Genomic DNA, 13,361 nt, shown 5'->3' on the forward strand with positions numbered 1-13,361 from the left:
TATATATATGTATATATATATATAAAATGAAACATTTAAGTGTGACTGAGATTTTGGTCTGACAACAGATACATACACACACATGGAACCAGACTTTTCTCCAAGTCATTGTGGGTCATTTGTTTTGGTCCATTCATCATGAAATTTATGGCATTTTCAAATTATGTTGAAAACTGAAAAACAACAAAAATGGAGATACAAGATATATATATATATATATATATATATATATATATATATATATATATATATATTGCTTACAATGCTTATAAAGTATTTATGAATTGTCTAAACTTAGTTTGATAATTATTAGTTATGTCATAAACACTTCAAAAATCATTAATAAGCAGTTATTACTTAGGTCACAAAGACCATAAATGATGAATAAGCAGTTACAACACATTAATAAAAAAGGGCAAAAGTGAGCTGTCATATCTGATGAATATGAATATGTGATGAAGCTGACCAAGTTTAATGCTGACTGATGAAGAAGACAAAGTAAATGAATGAGGGTTCACAACAGCACAGCCCTTTTTATTCATGTGTTGTAACTGCTTATTAATGATTTTAAGGTCTCTGAGACCTAATTGATAACCATTGATTGACTCATTTTCATTCATGAACACTTTAGAAGAATTGTCTTTTTAAAGTGACACCAAAAAAATGACACATGTAAGTTCACTGGATAGTAAATAAAACTGCTTTGCAGACATCAGGACACCTGGTTCCTATCACAACCACTGAATCGGTATATTTCTCTACAATGAACCATTTTGTATCAAACCACTTTGAATTATACTGTTTACATCTTAACCGTAATTATTATAGAGAGTTCCCCTTTAAGGTCAGGGCTGGGTGTGGTGTAGTTTATAGGCAGCTACAGGCATGAAGAAATGTTTTTGCAATCAAAAAATTAGTGCAGTGAAGTCACTCCGTGAAACACACTGGCGCATTTTAAAGCGATTAATTTTAATTGTGGATGTTAAATTGTTCAACTGGATCAACTGAAGAAACATTTTAATGAATTCAGTGTTTCATTTTTACAGCACAGTATATTTTGCCAACTTTTAATGAGGAATATTACTGCACATTTAATAATCCATGCCGGTGGCTTTATTATGGCAATAATTCCCCAATATCATCACTGCTCAGTCTAGAGAGAGCAGACCTGTCTTTCAGTGGCATCGTACTGTACGGTGGTGCTGCATATTACATGCTTACTCATACAGAGTAGTAACTAAAGCTGAGCTCTCTCTCTCTCGCTCTCTCTCACTACCACACTAGAGCACTGTGGTCTGCAGAGGGCAGTGCTATGCATGCCTGGGTAACCACAGGAGTGTGCGAAGCATGGCACTCACGTATTTCTCATCAGCAAGCTCACACTGCCAACAGCTGCTGGAGAAGTGTGCAGACATGTGTTTGAGTGTGGAGAAGGAGAGCCGGTCGCAGAAGCAAACTTCAATGAGTTACTGAGCTAAAGCCGACGAACCCCGCTGGGTCACATGACATGTTTTGTTGATTTTCGAGGTGAAAATGAGTTAAAACATCCTCTACAGAAACAGTTTCCTGCCAACTTTAGTGCACAAGTTCTATTTATTTGCTGACTTTAACATACTGGGAAAAAATTAAACTAAGTAAAATTTAAAATGTGCCATAACTTTTGCACAGGCTACATTTTATGTTTGATTTTTCCCCCCAATATGATACATTCAGCTAATGATCAGTAAGGGTGTATTAAAATGTGCAGAGTGTTCTCAGTAGATTATGTCTTAACTTATCGTCACTTAAGTAATTTAATTAGGGGCGCCCAAACTTCTGCACAAGGCTATATATCCACTTCAGATTTACATACATACTATCTTTTGACTTCGCCCAGCTATCTTCAAAACCCCAAGGTTACGAGGGTCCCTCGCTGGACCCTCAAAATCTTCCACAAAATTTTCAATGAGATTCGCTGGACACTGGAGTGTCCAGCACAGTTTGGTGATTTCCCTGCTCAAACTGATTCAACTATTGTGTTAATTGTCAGGTGTAGTTTCTGTGTTTGAGTACGGGAACTACAAAACTGTGCTGGACACCAACTTCTATGACCGGAGTTGTTCACCCCTGGACTAGGTCATGCAAGCACCTTCACCTTTTCTAGAAACAAGTTATTTTGACTTTATTTTGGCTGTATGTTTTGGGTTTGTTGTCTTGTTGAATCGTTTATCTTCTCACCAAGTTTCTCCATTTATGTTTCATTTAATGACCAATAATGCCCCAGTACTTTTTGCAGAGACGCAGCCCAGTATAATGATACTCCCACCGCCATGCTTCACTGTAGGTTTAGTATTCTTAGGCGCATAACTGCAATGAGCTGAATTAGAGTTCTATTTCTTTTCCTCTGATCAGACTACATTGTTTCAAATTGTCTAATTTTTCTATATGCATCTCTTTTTTAGCAGAGGAGTTTTGTGTGGGGGTTTAGGAATGGAGGTGATTGCGGTGCAGTTCATTGCTTGTTCTCTGTAACTGTGGTTCTGTCAAGTCGTGAGTCTTTTCTGCAACTTTTTTCAAGTCACTGCAGGCTTTTCTCTTACGTTCCTTATGAGTCTGAGAGAAATCTTCTCTGGGACGATTAGTTGTGGTTCCATAAACCTTCCAATTGCAAAACAATTGATCTTACACAGATGTTTAAGGTCTTTGCTATGGCTCTGTAGCTTTTTTCCATGTGAGTGTTGTTTCATAATGTTGTCCCTAAGTTTATGAAGCTCCCTCACCTTCATCTTGACTGAAACTTGTTGCAAGAAATCTTCCTGACCAATGGCAAATTATTTTGTAATGACACCAGAAGAAATTTTCATAAGAACAGCTTCAACAGTACAAAGTCAAAGGACATTATGTGTGTAAATTTGAAGTGAATATATATTGTGGAAATATATTAAGCAATAAAAACAGAAGTGTCTGAATACTTGTTTCTCCCCACTGTAATAGAACTTAGGGACTTTAATTAGCATGAAGCTAAAATTGTGCTTAAGTCTAATGCACAGTAATTGGTCTTAACATGCTTGGAACTATATAAAATGCTGTCTAAAAACACACTTAACTCCACTGCTGGTGGGGGTAAGCTCCTGAGATCACAGTTGCTGGTGGTCCTTCTCTGCCTGGGAGGCCTTGGGCAGCCAACCTGGGAAGTCTTATAGCTGTGGGTTGGCACAGCGGCAGTGTCACCCCGAAAGTTGTGGCTGTAATGTAACACAGCTGAAGTGGTCAGCCCAAGAGGCCGCATGGCTGTGGTATAGCGTAGCTCCAGTGGTCAACCCGGGAAACCTCATAGCTACAATGTAGCATAGCTCAAGCTGCTGGCTCAGGAAGCCTTGTAATTGTGGTGTATCATTGCTCAAATGACTGGTCTAGGAAGCTTTGTAGCAGCAGCATAGCGTAGCTACAGTGGCCAGCCCAGAAAGCCTCATAACTGCGATGTAGCAAAGCTCAAGCTGGCAGCCCAGGAAGCCTTGTAGCTGTGGCTTAGCATATGCAGTGGGCAGCCCAAGCCACTTCATAGATGTTGTGTAGAGTACCTGGGAAGCTTTGTAGCCTGGAAAAAGTCCTTAGCCACAAGTTAAGCTCACAATCAGCCTGGTAGGCCTCGAAGCTGCAAGCTGTGGGGGAAAGTCGCTCTCCGCTGATGTCGTGGCTGATATAATGGCAAACTGCTCAGCTGGCACAGAAACATCAAACATACACACAAACAATACAAAAACAGACTTTTCCTAATCCATCCTTTCGTATTCAAACAGTAAGCTAGGTAGGCGATGTGTTACTGTCTGTATAACACTGTAAGTTTGCTTTTACAGGTGTGTCACGTAACCGTGAGGGTTTATGAGATGGAAACAGAAAGAGGGAGAAGGCTGAAGATGGTCTACAGGTAGGGTAAATAAGGATCCCTACACACTTACTCTCAACACTAGACGCCTACACACTATTCTCCTGCTCCTGACATTCAGGTCAATTACTTTTCAGGTAGACTGTAATGGTGCCCACAAAAATCTGATATATGGCATTATAATGATTTCAAATATATGTAATATACTTTCATGGCTTTCCCTAATATCCAACTTATATTAGTCACATATGGACACCTTTGTGACATAAATGCTGACTTATTTGAAAGTGGCCATTTTTACATACACTGTATGGACAAAAGTATTGGGATGCACATCACACCTACAGGAGCCTTTTTCACATCCTATTCTAAATCCATAGGCATTAATATGGAGTTGGTCCCCTTTGAAGCTCTAACTGCTTCCACTCTTCTGGGAAGCTGTGTACAAGATTTTGGAGAGTGTTTGTGGGAATTTTTGCCCATTTCATCCAGAAGAGCATTTGTGAGGTCAGACACTGACGTTGGACGAGACGGCCTGGCTCACAATCTCCATTCTAGTGCATCCCAATGGTGTTGGATGTGGTTGAGGTCAGGGCTCTGGGTGGGCCAGTCAAGTTCTTCCACACCAAACTCACCCAGCCAGGCCTTTATGGACCTCACTTTGTGCACTGGGGTTCATTCATGCTGGAACAGAAAAGGTTCTTCCCCAAATTGTTCCCACAGAGTTGGAAGACTATAATTGTCCAAAATGTCTTGGTCATTAAGATTTCCCTTCACTGGAACTAAGGGTTCTAGACCAACCCCTGAAAAACAGCCCCATATCATCATCCCTCCTCCACCAAACTTTACAGCTGGCACAGTGCAGTCAGGCAGGTAACGTTCTCCTGGCATTCGCCAAACCCAGACTCATCTATCAGACTTCCAGATTGAGAAGCCTGATTTGTCACTCCACAGACTATGTTGCCACTGCTCCAGAGTCCAGTGGCAGCGTGCTTCTCACCACTCCCCAACCCCCCTTTTGGCATTGTGCATTTTGATCTTAGGCTTTTATGCAGCTGCTTGACCATGGAAACCCATTTCGTGAAGCTTCTGATGTGCAGTTCTTTTGCAGATGTTGCTTCCAGAGGCAATTTGGAACTCATTAGTAAGTGATTCAACAGAGGATAGGCACTGTGCGCTTCAGCACTCAGTGGCCCCACTCTATGAGTTTGTGTGGTCTACCACTTCATGGCTGAGCTGTTGTTGCTCATAGATGCTTCAATTTCACTGTAATAGCACTTACAGTTGTCTAGGGCAGATCTAGCAGGACAGAAATTTCACAAACTGACTGGTGGCAGAGGTGGCATCCTATGACGGTGCCATGTTTAGAGTCACTGAGCTCATCAAAACGACCCTATTCTACTGTCAGTGTTTGTCTACTGACATTGCAAGGCTATGTGCTTCATTTTTTCCACCTGTTAGCAATGATTGAGGTTGAAACACCTGAACTCAATAATTAAGAGGGGTGTCCCAGTACTTTTGTCTATATAGTGTATATGTATGGTCCATGTTTTATGCATATGTGTCCACTATTTGATACTTATATTTATGTACATACCATACATAAATATTTGTAAATATACATCTGACCCTTCATGATATATGTACATATATGATCTTGAAATTTGATCAATGTTATGTGAAAATGTACGCTGTTTATGACATACAGAAAATAGTTACATGCATTTTGTCATATTTTGCCTCTCACATTCTTCTGTAGTGGGCAGTATATCAGTTCCTTGAGTATATTGAGTTTTTTTCATAATTGTTATACTAGAATAACACAAAGAAGCACAGATTACACAATTTAGGAACAGTGCAAAACATGCTAAGTCTCTCAGTTCCAGTGTAGTGAGGTTCAGTCCGAGTTGAGTCCAGTTTGTTGTTGAAGGTGCAGACATCAGATTCAAATGAGTTAAGGTGGAGAAGAAAGTGGTCATTTAGGGTTAGATGTTATCCTTTAGCTTAGCATGAGGACTAGCCGGATTTCAGTGCACACTGCCTACGGAGCTCCTCGCGTGGCCAACTGCTTCAGGTAACTCCATGGTCTCGGGGCCTGGTCTTCACAACAAGGCGAGATGCTCTGCAACTTGTTAGTAATATTGATAGCATGAATGGATTGTAATATTTACCAAATGTAAGAAACTTAGGTATGAAACAAATGACTTGAGAAATTTGTGTGTATACAAGCCGCTGTGTATTTTGAGTGAATGTGGTGCATCCAGCATCCAGAAACTGGCAGTTAAAAACTGCGTCTGGGTCTCCGGGTCTGCAGATGGATGTATACTCTATTTATAGCTCAGTTTACTGGACCATCATGATTTGGTGTCACTATGCGCTGAGGCCGGAAACCGTGTGCCCCTGAGAGGCTGTGTAAATGGCTGTGGTTACAGTGGCAGCTGACTTAGTGAGGTGAAAGGCCTTGGTGTATGGCAGTGGCCCACAGCCCCTTCGCTTCCTGCACCGGTTAGATATGTTCCTTTTTTTAACGTCCAGGCTTATCTGATGCATACATGACATTGTTGTTGTCCTCAAAGTGTGCAGTAATCTCATGAAAGTGGAGGTTTATTGTGCTGGTGAAAGCCTGTTTATGGGTCAATGATAAATAATGAATTAAAAAATGTCAATTCTAGGAAAGAAATCTTTCCTAAGCTGTGCTCTAAACTGTCCTGAGAAGTTCAGGGATGGAACTGTGCTCCACTGGGTTCATTCATTCAGATCTATGCAGGCCTGTATTAGTGGGCCTTTTTCTGAGAAACGCTGACCGTCTTCCAACTCTTGGCATTGGTCCCCACCACCTGTCAGATCAAATTTGCAGCAGATTAGTTGCTGACACTTGATTGCTTTCCGTCCTTCTCGGTGCTTGAAGTGATTGTATTATAGAAATCCCAAAGGGAAGTATCAGTCACTGTTGTGTAATGTCGGCTTTGACCCAGCCTACTATATTATGCAAGCTCTTACTGCAAGAATATAAACACTGAATAATGATGCAAAACCTTGTAAATGATTAACCTTTTAATGCCAACTCAACAAGTCTATTTCCAGTGGTGGACAGTAACGAAGTGAATGTAATTCATTACTGTACTTAAGTAGTTTTTTCATGTATCTGTACTTTACTGAAGTATTTCCATTTTGGTTGACTTTTTACTTTCACTCCACTACATTTCAAAGTCAAATATCTCACTTTTTACTCCACTACATTATGAGAAATCTGTCGTTCCTTTTGGTTTATGTGTGTATAAAAATGTAACATGTCAAAACAAAAGAAGCGCAAAGCCAGAACACCAATCAGGGCACAGCGTTCACACGGTTCAACATCAGTGCAGCAGTGTAAAATTTTGGGAGAGTCTATTCAACATAAATGATGAACTAACCTAACTTTGTGTAAATAGACCACAAAATAGAAATATGTACACATATGCAGTTGAGACTGACGTGTCTTTTTCTGACTTTATACAAACTTATTTTATAGTAAATTCATTTTGGCTGGTTTATGTTTATGAACAGAGACCTACAGATGCAGTTTAGTAAAGGAAAACTCATTTGTGAACCTTACAGCAAGTTTTTTTATTAAACTTAAACTTGTACCCAAGTTGAATTAAGTTATCTTTTAGTACTTTTACTTTCGATACTTAAGTACATTTGAAGTGCAAATACTTTAGTACTTTTACTCAAGTGGCGGTCTAAAGGGAGGAACTTCTACTTTTACTGGAGTAATATTTTACCTTGGGTATCTCTACTTTAACTCAAGTACATGGTTTTGTGGACTTGTGGACACCACTGGCTATTTCTGCCCTTTACTTTTCTCCTGGAATAACATGATGTTTCAGAGTTACTTTTATTTTTATATGTACAGAACATCAACACTTGTGTCAGAAAAGACTATTTTTTAAGAAGAAAACACATGATTAGCAACATATTTCGCACTTCAGTCACAGTTTATTGGTACTCTTATTAAACAGATCAATACTAAGCCCTCAGCGATAGGAATTCCATTCTGTATGCGCTTAACAGCTCAGTCAAGTCAAGTAAAGGTCAAGTCAAAGTTTATTTATATGGCGCTTTTTACAACAGGTGTTGTCACAAAGCAGCTTTACAGAAAAGTCCGGGTCCGAGCCCCCATGAGCGTCGCCAATGGCAACAGTGGTAAGGAAAAACTCCCTAAGAGCAAGAAGAAGAAACCTTGAGAGGAACCAAGACTCAAAAGGGAACCCATCCTCCTCTGGTCAACACCGGATAGCAAACAGCATTAGAAAAACATATTAGAACACAAAACGGGTAAAAACAGGTGGAGCAATAGTTAATTAGATAGTTTGAGTTTATTCAGCAGCAGCAGCAGCAGGAGGGTCAGTTCATGCAGGTTGTGTACCGTGAAGCTCAATCGTGGTCAAAATGGTCCAGAAGGCTGAAACGGTCCAGAAATCTGGCAAGCAGTGGGCACCCGATCAGTTAATTGTTTACTATGACCTGACGTGGATATACACTATTCTGACAAACAAAGCCAAAGATGTTGGGTCTGATAAGGTTAATTAGCACTGTGGCATATGTGTCTGTCATGCGTTCCTCCTCCTGGTTTCGTGCTGCAGCTCTCGTGCCCACCTGGCCATGTGCTTTTGTTTTGGTTCTTGTTGCACCGTCCAGCTCAGCTCATCCACCTGATTCCAATCATTATGTCCACCTGGACCTTTTTCTACCGCATCCAGACTCTGTATGCTATGTTCATGACAACGGGGATACTCTCAGAGCTTCCTACCTCCCACCCAAATGCGTTCAAGCTACCTCAACTGATGTTTATTTCACCATCGAATGTGTTAAAAATGCTTTAGTTCAACAATATAAAATGTGAAATGTGCCATAGCTTTTACACAGGCCACATTTTATTTGTTTCCAGTGTGTTAAATTCAGCAAATAAACAATAATTGTGTGTTCTCTGTATAAGATGAGTTAATTTGACTTAGAAAATGAAAAAAAAAAAAAACAATTAAGCACCCAAACTTTTGCATTCGACTGTATATGCCTTTCTGATCTAGGACCATTCTAATGACTATGATCCATAGAATTTCCCAAATAAAACTCAGTAGCACATCCATCCTGCCTCACCTCGATTGTTAAATTTGTGCATATTTGGGAGCATCACTGTTGAAAAGATACTAGATTTATAATTTGAGTTCATTGACCTTTTTATTTAATCAGCCTGTCACTAATAATGAATGGTACTTGAGTTACTGCAGCATGAAAACTCATTTTCTGTTCAATATAAAGGCTAGTGACATGTACACAGTGAGGCCAGGAGGGGAATCAATCAGTAACATGGTGTACTAACAATGACCTCCAGCTTAATGCGTCAGAAACAGGAGAGAACATTGTGGATTATGGGAAGAAGCAGAATGTAAAAACTCCGGGGCAATCTCTATTGTAAAATCTTTACACTTTTTTTGGGAACTTACATTAGTGATTCTTTGAAATGGAGCAATAATTCAAACAAAGGATATTCTTTTTTGAGGCAACTAAAAGAAATACAAAGTAAGGAGAGATTCATCAGGCCAGACTATATTTTTTAGTCCAGTTTTGGTGAGCCTGTGGCCACTGCAGCCTTAGCTTTCTGTTCTTGGCTGACACAAGTAGAATCCAACATGGTCTTTTGCTGTTGTAGCCCATCCACCTCAAGGTCCAATGTGTTGTGCATTCTGAGGTGCTTTTCTGCTCACCACAACTGAGTGGTTATCTGAGTTACTTCAGCTCAAACCTGCCTGGCCATTCTCTGTTGACCTCTCTCATCAGTAAGACATTTCCATCTGCTGAACTGCTGCTCACTGGATGCTTTTCTTTACTGCACCATTCTGAGTGAACTCCAGGACTGTTGCATGTGAAAATCCCAGGAGATCAGCAGTTATAGAAACACTCACCGGCCCATCTGGCACCAACAATCATACCATGGTCAAAATCACTGAGATCACATTTTCCCCCATTCTGATGGTTGATGTGAACATTACCAGAAGCATCCTGGCCCATATCTGCATGATTTAATGCACTGCACTGCTGCCTGATTGGCTAATTAGATAATTGCATGCATGAGTAAGTGTACAGTAGGTGTTCCTAATAAAGTGCTCGGTGAGTGTACAGTGCTACTACAGAGTTGAATTACATCTTAAGGCCCCAGAAACAATCATCCCTGACAGACTGTGTGGCAATAAAAAGAATAACAACCAACCAATCAATTTCTTATGCTGAAGACATCGCAGTGCTAGTTCTGCAGCTTTGGCATTGTCTCAGCCATCCCGCATGGGGGCTTCATAGGACCTTGCCAAGCGCTTGGAACCAGGCTGTAGATGTGAGACTGATCACAGCTGCTTTATGGGATAACGTCCCTCTCAAATGTTCTGTCTTTATTGACCATTCCTATTGTTTGGAATGCTGGGGGTGACGGCAGCATCCTCATCCCCCTGTGGCTGGTAATCACGGCTCCTATTCACAGCACATTATGCTCAGAACGGCGGGGCCTTCTGTCTGCCTGCATTCAACAGGAGGAGCTGCCTAATGACGGTAATTTTCTCTGCCGTCTTCTCGTGCCGGCTCTGCTGCTGAAGTGAGCTGATGTGACAGTTAGATAACAGTATAAGGGGAGGCCACTTCTCTCTCTCGGAGAGCTAACAAACAACATGAAGAATCCTAAACGAGGTTACTACTTATTTCACTAGATTAAATGAAGAGAGAAGGAATATAAGCTGTGGATAAGTTTGTAGTCATCATGCCATCAGCTAAATAACACTAACAGTGGGAATTGTCTATGGAAAGACGTATTACTGCTGGAACTCATAGTAAAAAAAAAAAGAAAGAATCTATTTTTTAAACAGATTTACCTCGAAATCAAAGCAGCTTAATGTCTTGCGCCTTATGTTTATTTCATTTTTTTAAGTGTTTGTACAGCAATTACAACAACGACAACAACAACAACAATAATAATAACTATAATAATAACTAGAAAGGGAAATTTTCGTGAACGAACTTTAAGTTGGCTTGAAAAAGCCAGCTAATTGCGTTAAAACGTTAAAATGGTGGACTGTTGATGGTTGTTAAAGCGTTGCTAAAATGTTGCTAGGCGGCTGCTACAGTATCCATGGTGGGTGGTAAAGTGTTGCTACGTGCTACCTTAGTCTGCTACCTTAAATCCACTTATATCACTAAATCCACCTTAAATTCAGTGCCACCTTAAATGTAATCCTAACTTAAATTCACTGCCAGCTTAAATTTCCTGCCACCTTGAATTTATTGATACCTTAAAATCATTGCAACCGTAAATTTACTCCCACCTTAAATTCAGTGCTAGCTTAAATGCAGTGCCACCTGAAATTTATGGATATGTTAAATTCAGTGCCATCCTAAATTCAGTGCTACCTTAAATGCGATTCCACTTTAAATTCAGTGCCACCTTAAATTCAGCGCTACCTTAAAACATTGCCACCTTAAACGTATTATTTGTGCAGATACTGCTGTGCATTAGGCTGTGAGCATGTATGTGTGTCCTGTATATGAGTGTCTTTGTGTCAGACGTCCATTGTGACATCATTTGTGGCAGTTAGACTTTAATGTCCCGAACATTCCGCCATTCATTTCCTAGGAGAAAAATCTCATCTTTGAACAATCATTTTACAAAAACTATTTGTCGGATAGACTTTTCATCTAAATCTCAATATGCTTTACACAGGAATAGAAGTAAAACATTCAAGAGATAAAACACTTCGCTCTAAATTAAAAATAACAGCTTAGTTGAAAAAGAGCATCTATCCTTATAGGCATATGCTAGTATGAACAAATATGTTTCAAATCTGGATTTAATAACAACAATCAAGCTTACATTCCTAATATTCTCTGGAGTTTTGGAGCTGTATGGACCATTCCACCAAATTAGTTCAAACTGCTTTCCCTAGCTATTAAAAAAAAACATATTCAGATTTTGATATTTACGAGGGTTTTTTTAACAACATCCTGTCTTGTTCCATCATTGTTTTTCTTTGTTTTAGCCTTGTTTTTTTTATTTCCCAGTACCATGTGATGTTGTTTACATTTGCTATGTGCCTTTGTTGTTGTTTTGGTCTGTCTCCTTCCCAGTCCTGCCACCTTGTCATCTGCTCCACCTGTCTGTTGTCTGTAGTCCCACCCACTTATTAGTGCCAGATGCTTCTTGTTTCCACTTAGTGTATTTATACCCCTGTGCTTGCTCACTCCCTTTGTTTGGCATTGTCTGTGCTACCCTGTTGCTGTTGCCTGTTTTCACTGGTCTTGTTGTTAGGTTTTGTTTCTCGTTTAGCTCTGCTTTGTTTCATCATGGACTTGTCTGAACCTCTGCTACTCAGTTTCTGAACTAAGTTAAATCTGATTTAAATTATAGCAACTCGCACCTGCATCCAGCCTCATTGCCTCCTACGTTACAATGTTGTAATCTATTTAAGATCCAGACATTAAAGGAAATGGCAATAAGCTAAACAAATACAGAATCATCATTTTTAAGGCACTTTCTATTGGGAGGTGACTGTGCCAAACTCCAAAATTCCAATTTTATTTTTTTAAAGATCTTTTTGATTTCTTTCAAAGTGAATTTGAAACATTTATATTCGTCATGAGTTAAATTTCTATTTTAAAAACATTTAAAAAGCAAAAAATCCTGTCCCACATTTTTATGTCACTACCGAAACACAGAGAGCTTTACTCTGTAGGTGGAGTCTTATTTTAGCCACACCCTTACATTTTAGAGCAGGAAGTGAGACTGCATCCCTGTCCCTCATGGCCACATGGTTAGCAGTTATATCCCACTGTTCTGAAGTAAATATGTAACGAAGGCTGAAAATAAGTTTGTATTATTAAGAATTGTCACCACTGAAACACATATTTTCTGCAATTAAGTAAACTTTTTTGTGTTTTAATGGAAAATGCAATGATTTTACGTGGGTATAAGTGTTCAAAGCTGCGTTTGCTAGTCACGTACTGGCTAACAGTTTTGAGTTAACTCAAAAGATGGTCACTGCTGAAACATTTGGTAAAGTTTCCAAGGCATTATTATTGTTTTGGTAGTGAGAAAATGGAATGTTCAATAATTCATTTTAATAAAACTAACATAATTAAGGTACAGGGTCACACAAATCAAAAGGAGCTTAGTCTAATGTCCACATCAGTTTAAAGTCTGAAATGGGCTTTGAACTCTGACCACTTCAACAGAATCGTCTATAAAAGAAAATGATCTTCCATCAGCTGAACTGTGAGAGATCCTAGGCCTGCCTCAGCTGACCAAAGTGGTCTATTCAGACTATAATGCTTCACCAGATCATATATGATGGAGCTCGGCCATTAAGAGCTTTAAATATCATAAAAGAGATGTTGTAGTCAATGAGGAACTCATCAGCTTATCAGAACTTATCAGAGTAACATACTCAAACTGTCTTTACTGGCAGGGCAACCAGCC

General features: G+C 39.6%; 1 protein-coding gene across 1 annotated transcript in view; it reads left to right on the forward strand.

Annotated features, from left to right (window-relative positions):
* kcnab1a (potassium voltage-gated channel, shaker-related subfamily, beta member 1 a) overlaps window positions 1–13,361 on the forward strand; it is a 259,065-nt gene that overhangs the window by 3,293 nt on the left and 242,411 nt on the right. The window contains exon 2 of the mRNA XM_036585428.1: window positions 3,837–3,907. Within this exon, the coding sequence (XP_036441321.1) occupies window positions 3,867–3,907 (41 nt within the window). The 5' untranslated portion in view covers window positions 3,837–3,866. The remainder of the gene's footprint in view (window positions 1–3,836; window positions 3,908–13,361) is intronic.

Source organism: Colossoma macropomum, unplaced genomic scaffold, assembly GCF_904425465.1.
Source record: "Colossoma macropomum unplaced genomic scaffold, Colossoma_macropomum, whole genome shotgun sequence".
Lineage (NCBI taxonomy): Eukaryota > Metazoa > Chordata > Actinopteri > Characiformes > Serrasalmidae > Colossoma > Colossoma macropomum.